This window comes from Agelaius tricolor, unplaced genomic scaffold (genome assembly GCF_023055355.1).
Source record: "Agelaius tricolor isolate 1412-34295 unplaced genomic scaffold, bAgeTri1.0.p SCAF_26, whole genome shotgun sequence".
Lineage (NCBI taxonomy): Eukaryota > Metazoa > Chordata > Aves > Passeriformes > Icteridae > Agelaius > Agelaius tricolor.
The window spans coordinates 6954957-6976860 of NW_027269286.1; the positions used below are offsets into that span (position 1 = coordinate 6954957).

The window sequence follows — 21904 nt, forward strand, 5'->3', positions numbered from 1 at the left end:
CTGATTGTTTTTATAACATCAGACCTTTAAAACAGCCCTGCTTTATTATTTAGTGTTATTTATATAGCAATATAGATATGCATAGCATCCCCCAGGCTAAAGATCTGCTCCTAAAATGTAGCAATAATCTTCAGGCACTGCACCTCAATACAGCAAATTCTGGACCCCAGGTTAATTATATTTTCAATGACCACTTCCATTTGCTGAAGCAGTATTAGCTAAAGGTGGACCTGCTGTAATGCTGTAATACTGTAGAGAAAGCAAGGGTCAATTTTCTTTTAGAGGGTGGAAGATGATACTTTTGACAGGTACTGTCAATTTCAGCTTTTTGCTATAAGATGGGAAGTGTGTGCAGCATTTTACATCTCCTAAATAGATTACCCAACACATCCACACACACGCACTTGTCAAACCTAATGGCATTCTTTCTGCTGAACCTGACAAATTCCAGTCCTCAATCTAAACAAGAATAAATCTTAACCAAATGTTGACATTTTACCCTCCTCCTGGGGCTCCTCTCCAGAGATCATAGAAATTTCTCTTCTCCAGCATCTTCAGCGGTAACAATTAGTTCTATCAACCCTGCAGAAAGCAATCAACCTAATTGTAGAGGAAAGTAGAGTACTCAGCTAGAAAAAACATTGGTAAAGTAAAATGCACCTCTAAAAATTCAATTCTTATTTTGCCATCATGGTATAACAACTAAATAAGCATTTCTAATTATAGATATTCTTCTGGGGATATTTGCCATCATTTGCCATTGCTCTAAAATATAGATATGTTCCCAATTATCAATTACTTAATACACTCTGTAGTATATTCAGCTGTGTGTCTTACCTACTTAGCTAAAATATCCAGGGAAAAAAAGCTTTGTATGTGAACCCTTGAGCATCATATTCAGCTGCAGGACTAAGTGTTTTAATGCTGATGACAAAGGAAGAAACATTTCTCCAGCAATCAAGGCCTTCTGATACCATTTCCTGGCTTCTGAGAAAAATAGAAAGTGGGTGGTATAAAAGCTCACCTGGCTGTCCTTTCAAAGGTCTCCCTCATTTTAATGTTTTTCTTCAGGCTTTAGGCTTCTAGTATTCTTGGATTAAATAAAAATCTTAGTTTTTAATGAAATGTGGTTGTGGAAAAAAAACTCTTTAAAAATTCAAAACCTTAAAATGCCATGAACCAACAGTAAAATAATGAAGAACAAACAGTTGTCTTCAGGGAAGGAAAGATAGGGAACATTACATTGTTTTAATTTTATGGGGGTTTTAATACTATTTCTTTCATAGAAGAGAGTTTTATCCTATCTAACATTCCCAAAGAAATGATGACTTGGCTGACCCAGATCCTTTATAGTGAGAAAAGGTCTCTTATACCTCTCATTTTTGGTATAGTTCATGATGCTGAAGAGTTGGAAATAAAGGTTCAGTAGAAAATGTTCCTCCAGAGAAGTTATTTTGTTTTATTATTGCAATTTCATGAGAAACACAGGTGAGGGAGGGAATATGACGATTCTTAATATTTCACATGTCCACTGAGGAATTTTCTCAGAGCAAAAGAAAGATCATTTTCTGTCTTTCTGTCTCCCAAAAAATAAAATTAAAAAAATTGTTTTTAACAGCTGGAGGCAACAGAGCTTTACAGACAAAAAAGCTTTATTTTGATGAACGGATTTTCTCACTCCTTCTCCTGTTTTCTCCCCTATCCTACTGGTAGGGAGGGAAGGAGCCACCAACTGTGTGAGTGCTCACTTGATAGCAAGGACCAGTGCATCACAGCCTCAGATCCAGTTAGAGATGTGCAGCAACTATAAATATAGCCCCTAGAGAGAATTGGCAGTCAGTATTCGGTGGGTCTAGAAAAATATAATTACTGAATTAAAATCCTTATGTAGGATTTGGGAAGGTTGAGATCTGGTGGTGTTTAAGGAGACTGAATGCATTGGCATTCTGATGTTTTAGCATCTATTTAACATCTATGACACTAAAAAAAACAGGGCTGGAGGCTGATCCTTTTTCCTAAACACAGCTAGTACAGACCCACACGTATGCTGCCCAAGACTAGCCTCCACTAGGCTAGAAGTAGCTAAGTGGCTGGGTGGATCCTAGTGGAGGCAATATGCATGTCCTTACCAAACTCCAAACATCCTGAGAGCCTTAGGTGGTACTGCCATGATCCTGGAACTTGATTATAATTTTGGGGATATTTCAGCTCAATGCGCCTGAAGCAGTGTAAGAGCTGGGTTGCAGCCTGTGAAATGTTGTGTTTTAGCAGCATGAAACTGAAGGGCTGATGAATGATACACTGGAGTAGCACACACAGGCTGTGGGGTGAGTCTGAGGTTGCTGGGATAGTGATGAAGAGATATTTAGGGCGGACAAGGTAAATCTGGTACACTAGTCAGTATTGACTTTCTGGGGGTCGTGTCTGGCATGGACCAGCCTTAGAGCCAGACCTGGATGTTGTCCTGGATAGAGCTAGTTTGGATTGTCCACAACAGAGCTATGAAATAAATGAGCATGGAAGCAACAAAAGTGATCAAGCTTCTAGCGTTTGGGTTCATTTCATATCCCTCTTTTTTGAGCAATATAGATATAAATATTTAGATTCTACAGTTACTGTTTTCAGCCAAAAGTTTCTAAATTTTAAAAGGAAAACGACACTAGATCTGAATTTTACATAACATTATAGGATTGAAGACACAGCAGCAGTGGCCACATTAATTATAATCAATTTTTGTAATTAAATATGGGTTATTAAGACATCAATCTGCGTGGATAAGAACACTCCAGATGTCAAAGCTGGATTTTTACCAGATAGGGTGTCTGTAGGCACAGCTGTTATCCCATAAATCTTTGCAGTCCTCAGACATTATTTTGGCTATAATTTCTGTGCTACTTCTAGTGCTCCTGCATCTCCTGTATCAACCCTCCAGTTCTATGGAAGGGAGTAAGCTTCGTGCTTGCTTTCATTTGCCACCACCTTGTACATTAAACACATATATACATCTGTAAAGGGAAGTGGTGCAAGGGACTATGTACCAGTTCATCCCTTTACAACACACTGCCCTTGCACTCCAAAGTCTGCAGAATGGTTTGTAGACAAATGAAGATCATCTCTGCTGCAGAGCATGTTAGCAGGGACAGGGGGAGGAGAGACCATTGGTGCTGCCTTCTTGGGGCAGCCCTAGGAGATGGGTTCCTGTGGATATGGAAGCTCTGGGAGGTGAGCTGCTGGTGGCAGGGTCCCAAGGAGCATTAGGACCACCAGGCAGCCTGTGGCTCTCCATATGGCATTTTACTTTACTCCTTCCCCTGCATGTGTGGAGAGTGCTGTGAGACCTAGGTGGTCCATGTACCTGGCCAGTGGTGTGTTTCTAGTGTAGCTTGATCAGCTGAGGACAAAGAGGGATGAGATCTGCATGAGTGGAGCTGGATCTCCTTAGTTCTGCTGCATTAACCTGGAGTAGCATTGCTAGTGCTTTTTTGCTTGGGTTAGAAGTTGACAAACATCTTTTATTCACTAATGATGTTAAAACTGTTGCTGGTGATCTCCAGCCCTGCAGATCCCATAGATACACCGCCACTGGTTGCATGTGATCACTCAAAGGATCTCCATTTTCAGTAAGTGGATCATGTATTTGTCCTCTATTGAGGTATAATTAGGAAATTCAAAGAAGTTTTCTGAATGAGCAGAATTGAAAAGCCAAATTGGAATTTTTCAGGACCATTGCCTTAAGATTTATCTGAAGGTTAGTTTTTAGCTTCATCTTTCCTTGTACACTCATGCAAAACAGAAACCAAAAACCCCCTTGTGAGAGACTGGACTATGACTCAAAGTAATTGCCCATCTGTGAAGGCACCAGGGTGCTTTGCTGAGACCAGCTTTGTCACTCACCAAGAATGAGATGAGTTTTTGGTTGTGTAATGACAAACCTCTGGTCTGCAAAAGACAGAAGAGATGAACTTATAACTGCCAGAGTCTACAAGCTGGGCTTTGAGGCTGATAAGAGGCAGATCTTGTGGAAACAGGGTGGTGCTTTCCACCATGTCAAATTGCCTGCTCTTACACACATCCCCCCGCAGATAGATCAAGACCTTCAATCATCACTTCAACCAACAGCAACACTCAAGTCTCATTGTAAATCAAGGGGTGGTAGTTATGCATCTTCCTACTCTTATCCTTTCTTTCTCTTTCTTCCTTTTTTTCCCCTTGCACATTTTACATGATACCTTTATGCTTTCATATTGGCATATTGCTATAGATAATAATAACCAAAATGGCTATATAGCTGCTTTCCATTGCAAACAAATTGTTCATATATATACATATATATACACACATATTTGCAAACACTGATCATTCACTGTTTTTTCACTGTAATCCACCCCAAGGGACCCACACTTTCACCTTCATGGGTAGGTAATAACACCCCCAAGAGTTATTCCCTCTATCATAGGGAAGTGCTGGGTTAAAAAAATGTCAGAAATATATGTCAGAAATTATCAGAAAAATGTCAGACCTCCCCATACTTCTACACAAACTGTTGTCACCTGGTTTATTAGTGCAGATCAGCTTTGCTGTCACCCTGTGACCTCTGTCTGCCTGGGTACTGTGATTGAGATGATGAAACTTGAGCTTCAGCTGGTGGATGCCTCAGAAACCAGAACATGTATTGGCACTCCTGCCAGCCCGAAGTTCAGGAAGGGGAGGAGTTTACCAGGAATTGAAACTGATTTCTGGCAGCTCCAAAGTTTTGAGTGTTCCCCTAGCTATAGCAGCAATACTGGTTTCTGTCAAGGCAAGGTACTTGCAAAAACCATGTCTGGGGCTGGAGGATGGAGGGAAGGCAGCAGGTACAGGACAGCTACTGCCTTGAATACGCCATCTTCCTCTCAGGATAACCCTCATGGCAACAAGGAAACAGAGAAGCATGAAAACACCCAGAAGCTGACAGCATCTGAAGAGAAACCAGGAGGCCAAGCATCAGCGCACCAACAACAGCAAAAGCAGTAGTAAGTAACAAGGAGCCTAACTGAGATTACCAATGCAGATTACTACCTGCACTGGGTGCCTGTTCTCCAGTTTACTCAAGGTGCACACTTTTAAAGGTGAAAATACTTTACAGAGAGCCTGAATGTGGCTGAGCATAGAAGCAGCATGCTGTCATCTCCTTAGAGATTCCTACATGGGACCCAGGTTGTTCGGGCAGGCTTCTTGACAGCATGGTTTACACCCTGTGCCATAGCAGTGGCCAGTTCTGTACCTTGGATACGTGGTGTCTGGCATCTTTTTTTCAAAGTACCTTGGCATCTTTTTTCAAAGTGAAATTTCAAATCTGGTTCTAGCTCCCTGTTTTCTGTGCCTCCTAATATTTCATCCTGGAAAGTCTAAAAATACTTACTTTGGCTTAAGAGATGGATATAGGCTGCATTCCAACACTGCTCTGAATGCAGTCAAGGACACAGAACAGCTTCCAGGAACTTCATGCTCACAAAACTAAAACCAAAGCTTCAGCATTTGGTGCTTTATTGGAATCTATGCTTAGCTCCTCTCTTGCTTTCCACTGACAATCCTGAGATAACTTATAGAAGCTCTGTCTTGCAGATATAATACAGAATAGAAACTGAAAGCTCTGTGTTTGTATTTTATGCATGTATGTTTAATGTAAATATACTTAGATGACCATAGCTAAGTGTTTATTCCTTTCCACCATATGTGCTTTTTCTGAGTTCTTATAACAGTGCATGTAATGCTAAGATTATTATCATTATTGTTATGTGCTGATTTTGCTTAGCTTGCTTCTTTTTCTTCCGTCTTTCAAAGGGCAGCTGGCAAAACTGCAAACTGTTTCAGTTTCCTTCCCCTTCTTTCTGAGTGAAGAAGGTGGAGCCACCTCTGGAGGAGGTGGCAGGCAGCTGATGGTGAACAGAGATCAGCAGATTTCCACTGAAACCCATGAATGATTGTCTATTGGGTAGCAGTGATACAGGGACTATTAAAAGCTGAGTCCCTTTAAAATCCATCAGCGCTTTAATGATTGACTTTCAGGAGAGCAAACAACAATTCTTTAGTTGCTGTCTCTTTATTTTCTGCCATTTCCAAATATGAAAAATTCTCTGTCTTGCCTGCTCTCACAGTGCCACATATCCACAGTAGAGTAAGGACAGCCCCAGTTTGTTTATGTAGCTGTAATGTGTGTATTTTGTTGCTGTTTGGGTTTTTTTTCAGGGGGAGGAGGGGGCAGCAGGGCCAGTGGGAGTTTTCCCATTGGCATGACCATGTTTACCCAGTTTGTCTGGCATACAAACTCCCTGGTAAAGGTTTAGGTGAATAATTAATCAATTGGTTTGCCAGAGCTCCCTGCAGAATTTAAGGCCAGAGCACATATAATCACACAAATCCCTGTTCCCTCTTTCATCTTACATGATTCTTGCAGACATAAAGCTGTTGTGCATCCACTGCAAAGACCAAGCACTATTTTCTGCTATGTGAAAATATTCTCTCTGTCTTCATAAAGTACTAACAAAGAATTAGTTCCTAAATCTCAGATGTACAAATTAAACTCTGCATTAGTATTCAGTTAATGAGAAGAGGGATGAAGGAAAGGCAGTTTGGAATAGAAACCATGTAATATGAGTGGGAAACTCATACTCTAATAAAAAAATGAAGTGAATGAGAGGGGGGTTTGCATCCTTCCCTTTAGAAAGGGAATGCTACCTGGCAGTTTGAATGGGATGAAGCCACTTAAACTGCAATTCCCTTAACTAATACAGATTAAAGGAGAAGATTGCATCTGAAATACTGAAACAGAACAGTGGGGATCTTTATTCTTAAAGAAAAAAGAAGTTTCATTAATTATTACTTTGTTCATTTTCTCAAGCTACATTTCAAGAATGATTTCAGATTAAAATATCATTTTACCGCTGATAAACCTGACTTAGCTTTTTAGCCACCAACATCTTTTAATGTGACCTTTAAAACTAAAATACTGGAACACCCTCAGGTTCAGGTTTTCAGGTTCTGGGATAACAAGAGCAGCTGGAGAGCTGCAGTTACAGGGTGACAGAAAAAAGCACAGACTAACATTACTAAAGGATTTCTGGAATATGCATAGCAGAGGGAACATGAGGGGCCCAAACAGGATACCTCTGTGCCAAGTAGTGTCTCTATTCCAGCTTCTGCTTGCTATTTTTTGAAAACAGACAGGGGTATGGTTTTGCTGCCAGCAAAGCAGGAGTTGGAGTCTCTTTTGAAGGTTCTGTGTGAATTGTTTCAATGCAAACTCTCTGTCTCAGGCTGTGAGAAAAATTGGGAGTGGGTAAACATCTCAGGAACATCTTAGGGTCAGATCAGGTGACCTTTTGTTTAGATTGGACACAGGAACTATGTGTGGGATGTAGCATGTTGCAGTCCTGTTCAGCACTGAATATTCAAACTAGACTATTAAAAATACAAGGTGGGCAGCTGGTATTAGAGTTTAGATAGTTTTGGTTTGGAAAAGCCCTTATATGATATGTCAAGGGCGAGAAGTGACAATAAAATGGTCCTAATTAAGAAAAGTACTTGTTCAAATGCAAATTTGAAGTCACACTTTGTACATCCCCATCCAGTTATACATAGAATGTGGTTTCAGGCCATGGAGAAAAAAGTCACCAGGATGACAAGAGCTTGAAAGTGCTTATAATAACAAGCTCACATTTAAGTGGCTTCACTTTGTCTGCTAAGTGCCATGAAATTAACTTGTAGAAAGCAAATTCCCAAATTGCCCCTGTTCATACCTATTCAGAAACAAAAGTCTGTACAGAAGAAAGGTGGAGGAAAGTGGGGAAATTAGAGGGTGAACTATAGCTAGTGCCTGAAAAAGAAACTGCTGCCCCCATTCAGCAGTCTGCCTTTAGCGCCTTTAAAGCTGCCAAGAATAATATTGGTTCTGGTAAAATCCATTAAAAACTGAAATTCAAAATAATAAAGCCTGAAGATATACTGCTGCAGAGCTGGTAACAGTTCCTCATAATTTTGTTTGAAAGGAGAGCAGACTTGCTAGAATGCTTGACTCAAGAAATTGTATTCTTTGACACTGGAGCCAAATCTATCAATCTATCAGAGCTTTCTTTCCTTTCTTTTCCAATCTTAATCCTGAATTAAAAAGAAACAAAACAACAAAAACCAAACCAAAACATCTATGGTGTTATAAGACCCCTCATCCTATTGCTGACAGGCTGTACTTAGCAGTTCTGATTTTTTTTCTTTCATTAACTAAAGTTTCTTTAAAATAAAAAAAAAAAAAAAGTTTCTCACTGTTCTGGTTTGAAAGCAAACCCAGTGAGAGACTCCAAGTCAGAAATACAACTTATTAGGAAAAGGAAAAAAAGAAACAAAATCAAAATACTTGCAATAATACAAAAAGAAAAACCACTGACAGAGTCAGAATACAACCTGACACCCTTTTGGTCAGGGTGTTGGTAGCAGTCCAGTTGGATTGGTGGCTGCAGTCCTCCTGGAGTAGCAAATGTGGTTCTGCTGGAGCAGTGATTCTGTAGAAAGGATGTAGTCTCCCACCAAAGATGCAGTAGAAAAGACTTGTCCTGTCCCAACCCCAGATTATATCCAGGTGGGAATACTTAGCTCCTCCCCCCTGGGCGGAGCATCTCACCATGGGCTGATGTCATGCTGTGAGTCATGTGGTGGGCTCATTAAAGGGAAATGGCTCCTGGAGGGAGTTTTCTCTGAGTCATGCAGCAAGGCATTGATGGTCCATTAACAGGAGATAAGGAACAAACAATGCCCTTCCTGGTTTCAGCAGCTCTTGAGGATGGGAATGGAATACATCTTTATATTATAGCCTAGGATACTCTTCAAAACTGTATGCAGATTTTTAGCAAAATACTTGTTTTCCCCACTGCCCAGCCACTGGTGGGAATGCAAGACAGGTAATTTGAATTATGGAAAATCTGTCCAGAGGTTAGCTCTCCCCTTGCTGCACAGGAGTAGTCTCGCAGCTCTCTGTTTTTCAGGCTGATGTACTGATGTTTACAGCCCAATGGAGTGCTTTGGAGATGCCCAGTTTTGCCATGGTCCATAGCCAGCCTTTTCTTCAGGCACAGGATTGGTGGCAGGGTCTCCGTAAGACAATAAGTATTCTGTCAGTCTGGATGGGGGGGTTGCTGTGCCATATAATGTTTGGGGTAGGTAAGGAAGTCTTTTCATATTCTGTATTAGAAGGCTTTTTTGGAAGAGCTTGCTTTGCACAAGCTCTGACGTGCTCTCTTGATACATGGCTTGATGAGGAGCTGTGGCAAGGTGATGAATAAGGAATGTATGGGAGGATGTTGCATTTGGTCAGGGGCAATGAAAGGACAAATTCTCTGATGCAGAGACAGTGGAGGAGGAAATACATTGTTGAAAAGAAAAGAAGTGGGGAAGCAGAGATGAACATGGCACTAGCTCAAATCTCAGGCTTCATGTGGTACAGCATCTGACCTGCAGGCACGCTGGCAAGCCTGACATGCAGCACATGCATGGCCCTGCAGGGGAGAGCTCGGCTCAGCACTCGGTGCTGCCAAGCCTAGTGCCTGGCCTGCCCACGTATGATGCTCCATGCTCCTCAGGGCCAGTGATTACCAGGTGCTCCAGCTGGCTCTGGCATGCTCCCTACATGCCTACATCCCTGTCCCTACATCCCTGACACTGTGCTGCTCTAGCATGTGGGGACGGCACGAGCACAGCCATGTCTGACTTTTCTAGACTTTGCTGGGTGTGCTGCTGATCTACAGCCCCGCTACAGTGAGCTCTGCCCCTTTGGTGTAATCTGACTCATGGCATGTTAGTGTTTCCAGAGGAGAGAAAGCTGTGCTGTGAGCCAAGTTTGGGCTGAGAGCTACCCCTTGGCTCCCTAATTTGATCCCTCAGGGTGCCAGTTTCTTTGGATCTTCAGAAGTTGGTTGAGATTGTCCAAAACAGAGTACGGCTGAAGCACCTGCTCTTCTTTCGGATGTGCTAAGACCATAACAAGCTGCTGAGTCTGAGCCTCATCTGAACTGTTGGAAATTCAGTTCCAAGTTTCAGTTTTAGTCTTTTGACCAAATTTTAACTTCAGGAATTTCTCTACAAGCATGTGGGTAAAAGCAGAGCCTCAAGTCTGTTTCTTTCCTGCAGACTTCCGACTCTTTCTCCTGGGCTGCTCTCTGCTGCCCTCTCTCTTCTAACTCTTCCCCCTTGCAAGTTCACTTCTTCAGGATTTAACTCTTCGCTTTAATCCTCACAATGCCAAAAATGCTGTCTGATCTTAATGAAAGGGACCAGATACAGAAGTGAGTTACCCTGGTTTAATAATCTTCCAGACATCTTTTGAACTGTGTTAAGTGCATTCCTGGCCTGTGGCAAACACAGGACAAAATGTATGGAGGTAGATTTTTGGTGATGAACATTTCCTGCTAATGTAATTAATTTTCTGCCTCTTGTGTTAAAAGCACATGTGCAGTGAGGATAAATCAGACAGTGTGTAATGTTAAGCCCCAGTATATCACTTTTGTCTCTGAGCTGCAAACTGGTAAGATGATGTCACTGATAAAGATGGAAAGCCAGAGCCCCAGGCCTGCATGTAAGGTTTGTACACTCTCTTAAAGATCTGCTTATGGCACTGCTGGGACACAGAGCATATTGCTCAGCTGAGGTCTACAATTGTGGCTGTCAATTATCATTAGCATCTGGCTGTGTGCGCATTACAAAATAGGGATACCTACAGGACAGTTATCTGCTTGCTGGGATTTGGCATCTTATAGCCCTTAAATTTGGCAGCTTCTGTGCTGCTCAGCAGCATGTGGCTGCTTCATCAGGCATGGGAGCTTTGGTGAAAACAATACTTTGTGATGGTGTGGACTTGACAGCTCTTAAAACAATTCCTGATAAATGAATGCAAAGTTCAGCTTAGTGTATCTTTGAAGGAAATTCAAGAGTTGGCTTTGGCAGTTTGATCTCTTTTAAATTCAGTCTTAACATACTATCTAATGCAGTATCTTACCCTAGATCCCTCCTCTGGCTGAATCTGCCTGTGCCTCCTTCCCAAGCTTTAGTCATTTTTGTTGCTCTCCAACTTCATTCTCCTTATTTTCTGTCTGTTATGCAGAGTACTCTGCCCAGCAGGGCAAGATGTTTGGCTTTCAGCTCTGTGACATTCGTGTACCAATACACCCACGGTATAAAACACAGGGGAATTGGATACAGTTTATAACACCCATTCCTTTTCTAACTCTTTAAACTATTTCACACTTCATTTGAATATCTCTCCTGTGGTACATGGCTGGAGTGGACCTGAGGAAAAACTGAAGAGCACAGCTCTGCAAAACCTATTACCAGTGAGCAGCAGTCCTCATGGGTTTTTCAATTTTAGAAATAAAATATTTTATACAAACCTGAACGAAAGTAGAACAAAAATTGATATCATCAATGCCTTTAAAGCACTGAAGAGGTGTTCTTGAGCTAGTTAGAAGAGTAGTCTTACACATATGATTCAAAATTTAAGTTTTTAGACATGGCGTTACTGATCACTCAAAGTGTAAACTATCATTAGAGATTATCTATGACATTATTGCATGTTTCTCCTTACTGAAATGTTTTATATCTCTCTCTGTATGTGTTGGTTTTGGCTGGAATAGAGCTTATTTTCTTCATAGTAGCTGCTGTGGGGCTATGGTTTGGATTTGTGGCCAAAAGTGTGTTGATATCACAGAGATGTTTTGTTCCACCTGAGCAGGGCTGACACTGAGTCAGGGCCTTTTCTGCCTCGCACCCCACCAGAGAGAGGGCTGGGGGTGCACAGGGAGTTGTGAGAGCAGTGGGACAGCTGACCCCAGCTGGCAGAGGTGTATCCCGTAACATATGGCATCAGGCTCAGCATACATAGCTGGGGGAAGGAAAAGGAGAAGGAGAGATGTACAAAGGGATGGTGTTTGTCTTCCCAAGTCACCATTACATGTGGTGGAGCCCTGCTTTCCTGGGGATGGCTGAACACCTGCCTGACCATGGAAAGTGGTGAATCCATTCCTGCTTTGCTTGTGTGTTCAGCTTTTGCTTTACCTGTTAAACTGTCTTTATCTCAACCCATGAGTTTTCTCATTTTAACCCTTCCAATTCTTCATCCCATGCCAGTGAGCGAGCAGCCATGTGGTGCCTAGTTACTGACTGGAGTTAAACCACAGTGATATATTGTTGCATAGGCATTTATAATCCCACAACTGTGGTATATTATGTGTATCTGCTTGAAAAATCATAGGAGATTCCTTTTTTATTATTTCAATATAGATAGATACATTCTCATATTGGGTTACAACTTTCTTACTCTCATTAATATCTGTTCAGTCTGTGTAATGAGTCAATACATTCCCATTTTCTGCACAGAAAATAAAACAAAAAACACTCATCAAGATTAATATGATCCATAAAGGCAGAAGATGATTTGTCTTTTTTGAAGAGCTGTAACTGGGGTAAGATGTTTTTTCTCCCCCTTCCAGTGACTTCTGTATTTGTATTTATAAAACACCCCTACCTCAAAGATAGGCTTAAGTCTTACAACAATTAGAATCATTATTAGGGAAACTGTAAAGTTAAATTCTTTATAATCTTTTCTGTCTGTGGATTTTGAAGCACTTCATATATTGGTATAAAGCACAAAATTCTGCAGACCACTGATAGCTTCAAATCTCCACATTTCCTTAATTGCTCCCCAGGTAAGTAGGATAATTTGCTCCAGACTTATGGCTACTGTGGCAACCCAGAAACTGACTGGAATATTAAATTGACAGGCTGTAGCAGGTATTATAGGCTTAACTGGATCAGAGGTTTTGCCTGAACAAAGAAATGACATAAAATATCCTGCAAACTGGATAACAACACAAGGTGGAAGCTGGTGGTGGGTTTTTGCATTAACTTTCTTTCCTTCAAAAAGAGAATCTCAAGAAAATAATGAATATTAGGTGCAGATTTTAGAACTGGTAGGGCAGGTGGAGTTTCTCAGGCAACAGCTCATTTGGCTTCCACTCCTGTAGGGTTAAAAAGCAAGGAACCACTTTGGACCCTGACTTTCACTCCTCACATAAGAAATTTACCATGTACTTACTCCTCCTTCCCCCTGATCAGAGAGTCATGGAATGATTCTTTAGGAGACCTTAAAGGTCATCTAGTTCCAACACCCCTGCCGTGGCTAGGAATCCTTCCACTAGACCAGGCTGTTCAGAGCCCCATCCAGCCTGGTCTTAAACAACTCAAGGATAGGGAATCCACAACATCTCTGGGCAACTTGTGCCAGTGCTTCACCACCCTCCCAGTAAAGAATTTCTTCCTAGTATCTAACCTAAACCTGTCCTCCTTCAGCTTAAGGCCATTCCTGATCCCAGTACCCAAACCCACACTCTGGCATATCTTTCCAGAGACCAAGGTGAATACTATAAATTTAGATAAACTCAATAATGCTCCCCCCTGCCTTTTTTTTTCTTATTATTTCTAATAATAAGTAAAACAAAGCATTAGATAAAAGACAAAGAAAAGGTGGTGTCCTGTTCTCCCCTTCCCACCCCCACTGAAGACTTGGCTTCCTCACTTTCTTTGCCTTTATTTCAATAAAATTTAAATGAACTTTGCTTTTAAATAAACACTGTTTTAAACACAACAACTCTTAATCTGCTGGAAACAGATGGTAAATGTACTGTCACCTCCACCTCTTTGGTAAACTGATTGATCTTTGCTGTATTTCATGTGCAGTCCTTCTGAGGTGCTGAAGATGAGGCCACCAGAAGAGTGGCCCCCACCTGGCTTCCAGGGGTGTGAGCCTTCCAGCCAAAAAGCGGAAGCAGATAAAGGAAATGATTCATGGCAAAAGGGCTAGATTTGATATTGTGATTTCTCATACATGTTCAGACAAGCCAAGGTCTTTTTTTAAAAAAAAAAAGATTATAACTTAAATCAACCAGACAAACGCTGTTTGAAGTCATCAAAGTACATGGTATAAAAACTCTTCTGCCCTCTAGTGCTGTGAAGCAGCGTGATATCTAGATGCATGATCGATTTTTGGGAGAGGAAGATATGTAGCATTGCAAGCCATAATTTCAGCCACTTTTATCACTGCCAAAGGAAAAGGAGGGGAGTTTAAAGGTACTTAATAATTTTGGTGTATGAACTTGAGAGAAATATGATCTTAATATCTGAAACAAAAACAAAAGCTGTAAAAAAGTCTTGAAACAGATACATTGTGTAGCAGCTTGTTAAAGGCACTTTGGGATAAATTGGAAATGCTACCACTCAATCAAATAGAGAAAAATCTGAAACAGCATCATTGATTGGGAGTGTTATGCTATCAGCAAGATGTGTTGTCAAAGCTTCTTTTAAGTAATGTTTGCAGTTGTGTGGTGAGCACCACTGGGGCATTGCTGCAGTCTGCACTCCAGCCTTGGAGGGTCTGGGGTTTGGTGGAGATGTGCAGAATGGTCTCACTGTCTCGGGGGCACCAGAGTATGTGGCAGAAAGGGAAAAGATCATATTAAATGGCACCATTAAAGCTCACGGCTCTATCTTCACTAGTTTAATCTCATAAATTAATCCACATCCTCCTAGAATAAGTCTTCAAAGAGAAAGAGGTAATTGGATATAAATACTCTCTTACCAAATCCTGAATTACAGTCATACGGCAGCAGGCAGCTTTGGGCACTTTGATCTATTTGCATGATTTTCATTCCCCTTTTAAGCCTTAGTCTTGGGCCTTATTGTTTCATTACTTTTCCACTGCCGACTTCTCTCTCTGCTTACTAGTTTGTCCTCTAGCCACTCCCTGGGGCCCTTCCTGAATCAGAGGCTCAGCCTTCACCCCTAATTATTCTTTGCTAGCTGTTCTTCTCCTTGTGCTTTCCCTGCAATGAAGCCAGATGAAATATTTGTGCCCACATATGCATATAAAACCCTGCCAAGACTCTGATGTGTGGGGCCAACTGCTGCTTAGTGCATTTCTGGTAAACCTGCACCCCCATAGCACAACTTCTGATAAGTGGGAGCCGTGTAAACTCCTACTCACACAATACACCATGGAGATAAAGCCCTTTGTCTTCTCCAAGTGGAACTGGCAAGTTTTCATCACTCTTTTGATCACCTCAAGTCTCTTAATACACTCTGAACCCTGGCTTGCCTCTTTGCTGTCACATTAGATTGATAGCTCCTTGAGACAGCAACTGCATTTTGAATTAAGTCTGGCAAAACAGGCCCCTTGTCCTGATTCAGTGAGTCGCACCTTAGGCATGACAGCAAGATGAATATGCCCAAGGAATTCCTGGTGCCTGAAAATGAAAGGCTGACAAGGAAACTGAGGCTCAGGCTGAGAGTAAGTCACCTGGGTCCATCACAAACAGTGTGACTTTGCACACTCCTTGGACAACTTTTGGGCAGACTGCTTAAGTCCACAAGGTGCTTGGTGCCCACAGGGTAAGGGATGGGACTGCCAGCACCAGTGCTCTTCCCAGCAGACAGTGGTCTTCCACATGGAACATTGTGATTCAAGGACGTGATTTGATTTGAAATGCATGAGATTTGACGTCAGCAGTCTAGAGTAAGACTTGAATAAGAACAGCAAAGGCTATGCTACAAATTCCTGAAAATATTATCCTTGGTATCTGCTGCCAATTACAAATATAAAAGTATTCCTAGAGTACTTACCAAAAATTCCTAAAGAGCTGAATCAGAATAAATACTAGTTTTTCTATGAAGTTGTTTGCTACAACAGCAGAAAACTGACTTTGGTGATGAAGGAACACTTTCTTGTTCTGATTTTGTGTGAACAGGGAAAATAAGAGTCTATTCTTTCATTTTAGTGTTGGCCCATATGTCTTGGTAACTCCAAATGAAACCAGAAGAAAACAGTTGCAGCAAAGTAAGTTGAGTTGTCTAATATCATAATACACACACTTGAATAACTTTGGGATTTTAGCATTTTATTGCTCTTGCAATTTTTATCCTCATTTTTACAATGCTTTTATATGTATAGATATAACAGTAATGCCAATGCTATGAGCATTCTCCATGATGATGTAGCTTTTCTTAAGAGTGACTCATCATCTGGCTTTACTTCATGCAGAATAAATCTTGTTGGAAGGGTTTTGGTAATTTCAGTGCAGGATTTGTTCAAGATGGCTTCTGCAAAACTATGCTGGAATTAGCTCTATCCAACTTTTACAGGATTGAATTCATATTGGGGAACCTTGAACAGTCTCAAGGTTAAGAGGAGGAAGAACAAAAATATAAATAAGAAATATTTTTGAAAATACTCCCATGTGGAAACAAAAGTGACTGCAGACACTGTCGGTTCTTGAACATGCATTTGAGTGTAGGTGGTTTTTCTACTGAAACTGATAAAAGTAATTTTAGGTGGAAAGTATTTGTGGATATAGGTTCGCTTTTGCTTAGCTTTGAGTCTTGCTGGTGAAAGTAGCTAAGCAGGAGCACCCTGAATCTCTACCAGAAAGATCAGGCATATGTTGAAGTCTTTTATTGGCAAAGTTACAGCCAGAGTCAGGTGTGAAATTAATTCTGTATACAGTGGTGACTGACTGGGCACAGCAGTTCTACGCACCTGGGCATTGATTTATGCAAGGCATGAAATCTGAAGGAGTGTGAGTCAGCACTTCTCATGTCTTGAGTCCTCAAGGAAACAGTGCAATCAAATCCTTTCTTCTCAAACATTGTGAATTTGGCTGAAATGCTTTACCAGCAGGCTGGTGTGGGTTGGGTTTCCTTTGGATGCAAGAAAGAAAATGGACTTATCATGAACCAAACTATATATTTTTGAAGGAAGAATAGCAGCATATTATCTTAGACCTGACTGTGATGTTAACAGCAAAGGGGCTGCTGCTCTAATAAAGATCTGTTTGCACTTTGTGGTGCCCCTGTGGAAGGTCTGAAGCATGTCAAGTATTTCTGTCCTGGACGCTGGCAGAAATAGGACCTCACTGGATGCAGTCTCTACTTAAATGCTTGTTTTAAAGGTGAAATAAAAAGCTGTTCTCTGTCTTTTGGGTCTCTTTAGAGGTTTACCCAAAATACTGGCTTTATCCTCTTAGAGGAGGGCTGGTGTTAGCCTCCAATAGCCGTAGCCAGCCATTATGATGCACAGTTAGTAAGAGTGAAATAAGCTTCTAGAGCAACTGAAGTGCTAGAGTAAAACACAGCTCCTCTCTCCACAGGCTTTGTTGGCCTTGCTATTTAAAGGAATTGTTGTGCTTTTCTCTCTGTCAGTCAACAAAGAGAGAAGTTAAATCAGCCATTCTGGAGCATATGGCTGCACCCCAGCTGTATTGACTTGCACTGACTACGCTGGGAGCTTGCTGCCCATCTCACATGTGGGTGCCTATGTTGAAGTGTCTTAATTTGAAGCTGATTCATGCATTCTTCCTGTTTTTATTTAGGGAGCATGTGGTTGGGAGGGAAAATTACTTTTCTTTTCCCTGCTGGAGAGCATTACACCGCAAGGATTTCCCTCTATGCCGTAATAACATCTTCATCGTAACAACTTCTGCTTTACCTGAAGGAATAAATACTGTGGCACTTACCTATAGGTTCCCAGGGATTAAAAAGCAGTCTATTAGCAGTCTCATAGCTGGTTTTGGCTTTACTTTTGGGGTTGAGTCCTAGGGTTGCTCACCATTACAGTCTCAAGTTAGGAAAAATGTTTGCCTTATTAGCTAATTATTGCAGTGACTGTGTAGCCTCTTGTGGGGGTGTCTGCATCTCTTGAGAAGCAAGCTGGTTCCTGGATGGTCTTCAGGATTACATGCAATTAGCAGTAATGGCTGCTTGTTAGTATTCCTCTAACTTACATATATTTATTTTTTTTTTATACCTGCTCAGTTGCTAAGAAAGAGCTTGATGACCTGGAGCAATGGAAGAAAGAACACAGGCCAGGGCCAATTATGTTGGTGCCACAGAGACTGGGTAAGACATTTACATCAGCAATTGAGAATTGCAAAATTTAATTTTCCAAGACATGAGACATTTTTAACTTTTTCTCTCTACTTGATAAAGAGATTCAGTTTCAATAAGGGCTGACCTGAGCCTATTGTATGTGTTTTGTGCTTCTTGATGATCATGGCAAGGAAGATGTTTCTGAAGCAAAACAGCACAGATTGTCACTCAAGAAATCTGTCAAGGGCAGGGTAGAAAATCTGTACTACCATTTGGGGAAATCAGGTGGATTAACCCTCCTGCTGTTTACACTGTCTGTGGTTGATGTCTCTGAGGGGGCACACACTTGTCATTAGTGTGCAGATGGACAGCATGTTGGAGACCCTCCAGTTACCCATAAGAAAACTCCTCTGTGTCTGTGTGTGCTTTCCTGGCTGTTGGCTCTTGAAGAGGCAAAAGTGATCCCTGCAGCCTCATCATTTGCAGGCTAAATGTGTGTGAAGCCCTGTATTACCAATTTTTTGAAGATAACAGACAAGTAAATGAAAAACAGGGTAAAAAGCTGCAAGAACTTAAGACACCCTGAACATAACTGATGTGGTTGTTAAGATAAGCAAGATGTTTTCTAGATGGGTGAGAGGAAGTGTAGGAGATATCTTAAATTGTAACCACTATAAAGTACTGAATTTAGTGATATTTCTGACTTAGTTTTAAAAATTTTTAGAAAAGAAGAGCTGCCCTCCCTTACCTTGGCTTTTGTAGGAGAATTTGGGGTGCACAGTGCAGGATGTGGCTGCTTTGACCAGCAAATTAAGTTCTTTCTCTGCCAGGCTACACAAGATAAGTTTGTGGTGGTGTACAGTGTATAAAAATAGACAGCAGGTGGGAGATAGAGGAATTTGAACTGACTTCAACCCAGAGCTGATTTTTGGCTCAAGGTGATCCTGGTCCCACATGTTCTGCCCTGCAGCTGAGTCGCAGTTGTTTGCAGTGGTGGCAATGCCCTGTATTCAAATCACGTGCAGTTGTGTGGCCAGACACAGTCTTTGTGAGTTCACGTGTAACGTCTGCTTCTTGCTTGTGGGTAGTTTTTAGAAGACATACTTCTATCACAAAAAGACAATAGAGCTTTTTGCTGAAGAAAGTGAAATCTGGAAAAAGAAATTTGGCATATTTGGTGTGTGCAGGCTGGCTACGTGACTGAGGGTGTCCTTAAAGCTGTAGGGACTGAGTGTCAGGAGTCTTAACTTCTGGCCCCACTGCATTTAAAATTCTTCTGGGCAAAGAAGAAACTTAAGAGGAAAAAAAAAGTAAGAAAATATGATGTCATTAGTCACTCTCCAGCTGCCACTTAGACTCCTGAAGGCTGAGACACAGGTACTGTGTTCAGCACCTCTGAAAAGAACTGAGGTGCAAAGATTATTAGAACATATCACTCCCACAGGAACAAATTTGGAGCTGAAATGGCATCTCTAATTTCACCCCTGTAGGTACTCATTAGGGGAAAAAAGTATCATGTGTTATTTTCTCAGAGTGGTTTACGGGACTGTGCATCTAGTCCAAATCACTAAATAAAATCACTAAATAAGGTTGAAGTTTCTTAAAGTTTTTTAACAATTGTGGTTTCCACAGGGAAATAAGTATTCTGGCTTTCAACTCTGTAATATTTGACTGGCAAACTTTCAGGCATCATGGAGAGATGAGAGCAATGAAGGATGCAAGTTCTACTCTCCTCTGTAAGCAACAAATCACGCCTGATAAATGCAACAGTCTCTTTTCTGGTATTATTATATATGATCACAACACCCTCTGACTTCAGTGAAGCATTTGACACATTACAGCCAAGGCAACTTGAATGAATTAAACCTGGCTGAAAGGCTATAGGCAATTCTAATAATTATCAGAAAAATGTTTGTTCCAAGGCAACATCCACTAGTACCAGCAAAACAACTACAGTCCACAAAAGAAATTTTGCTATTAAAAGGCTAAAAAAAGAGAAAAATTAGGCATTTAGTAGGCTTCAAAACCTGTTTAGGAGTAGTTTTATTTTCTAGACCTGAGGAAGAAACATTCTACAATGCCAGCTGTATGCTTATGGCTACTTTAAGCTTATTGCTTGTATACTCTATGGCCATTCTCTCTGGAGAACTTATCTTTGGGATTTATTTGAGTCCATAGAAATGTTGCCATGCTTAGGGTATTGATCTCCCATTCACTGAATGTCACAAAAGCTCCTAAAGATTAGTTACCTTCCATTAGTAAATGGAGAGAGCTACCTTTAAAAAAGAGTGATCCCTCCTAGTATTTCTTACATTTCTGAAAGGTCTTGCAATTCATAGAATGGTTTGGGTCTGAAGGCAACTTAAATATCATTCAGTTTTAACTGCCCTGCCATGGGCAGGGATACCTTCCACTAGACCAGGTTGCTCAAGGCACAATCCAACCTGGCCTTGAATACTTCCAGAGATGGGACATCCACGGCGTCTCTGGGCAATCTGTGCCAGTGCCTCAGCACCTCACAGTGAAACATGCCTTTATTATATTCAGTCTAAATATCTCCTCCTTCAATTTAAAGCCATTCCCCCTTGTCCTATCACTATACCTTCTTGCAAAAATTCCCTCTCCAGCTGTCTTCTAGGCCCTTTCAGGTACTGAAAGGCTCCTAGGAGGTCTCCCTGGAGCCTTTTCCTCTCCTGGGGAAACAATCCTGGCTCTCTCAGTCTTTCTTCACAGGAGAGGTGCTCTAGCCCTCTGATCATTTTTGAGGCCTTCCCATGGACTCCATCCAGCAGATCCATGTCCTTCTTCTATTGGGGACTCCAGAGCTGGCTGCAGCACTGCAGGTGGGGTCTCACCAGAGCAGAGGGGCAGAATCACATTCCCTCAACTGGCTGCCCATGCTGCTTTTGATACAGCCCAGGATATCAGGCACCTAAAGTAGCACAGATTAGTCCAGCTGCTTCTATAGAATTAGGTGGCACATAGAGGGGAATTTCTCATGAAAACAGTAAATTGGGGAAATACAGCCCCCATCCTCAGAATGGAGTAAGGGCTGTCGTTATTTTTTGCAGCAACTGAAGGGAATAAATTATTTCCCTTCCTACAGCAAGAAAATACTTTGGAAAATAAAGCAGAATAATAGAATTAAAGTCACTCCCTCAATCCCTTGAGACCTAGTATCACTTTCTTTGTGTGGTTGGCTTCTTTGTTTGTGGGGATTTTGTTTCTTTTTACTGAAGTCTGAACATTATGGCCAGAGCTTTAGATGTTCACAAAAGAGAATCTATGGCTTTGGAAAAGGATGCTTTCTTCTAGCTGGATATAAATGTGAGGTCTGTGGGAAAGGCTTTTACTTCCATTTCAGAAAGGGGGTTCTTCCCTGAGCCCCAAGACATTACTTAGAAAATATTAAAATGATAGCGTCCCATTGGAGCTGGCAGAGTCCAAGATCCTAAATTTGATAAAAGATAAACCGTTTAGCAATAGAATTTCTGACTGTATGTGTGTGACAAACTGAGCAAAGGTGGGGATAGCTGAATGTGAAAATGAAAACTCACCTGCAAAGCATGACTGATTTTCTGAAAATTTAATAGTTCCTCAGTAAACTGATCATATATTGTAGGGACATATTTGTTGGTAGAGTGGATGATATAGTGGGTGCTCTGTAAATAATAGACAAGTGCTTTTGATGGATGAAAAAAATGATCAAAAAGGTCTCCTATCTGTTCTCTTTAATGTCAGACAGCTACTGTAATTGTGAAAAATTTCCCGTATATGCATACATCCAGTCTGTTATATTGCTGTATTCTGAACTGACCGGCATTTGCAGTTAAAATGCTCATACAAAGTGCCATTTATATTTTTGGTTTTTTTAAAGGTGGAAACGAATCAGAGGCTCAAGTACGACAAAACCAACAAATGATTCTCATGCAATCTAAATACCAGAAAAAGGTCAGTAAGAATAAATGTG

General features: G+C 41.2%; 1 protein-coding gene across 2 annotated transcripts in view; it reads left to right on the forward strand.

The window, feature by feature from the left end:
- The first annotated feature begins 4751 nt into the window (after window positions 1-4751).
- EPSTI1 (epithelial stromal interaction 1) overlaps window positions 4752-21904 on the forward strand; it is a 49967-nt gene continuing 32814 nt past the window's right edge. For both annotated transcript variants that reach the window (XM_071448312.1, XM_071448313.1), the window contains exons 1-4: window positions 4752-5012; window positions 15849-15907; window positions 17881-17964; window positions 21812-21885. In XM_071448312.1, the coding sequence (XP_071304413.1) occupies window positions 4819-5012; window positions 15849-15907; window positions 17881-17964; window positions 21812-21885 (411 nt within the window). In that variant the 5' untranslated portion in view covers window positions 4752-4818. The remainder of the gene's footprint in view (window positions 5013-15848; window positions 15908-17880; window positions 17965-21811; window positions 21886-21904) is intronic.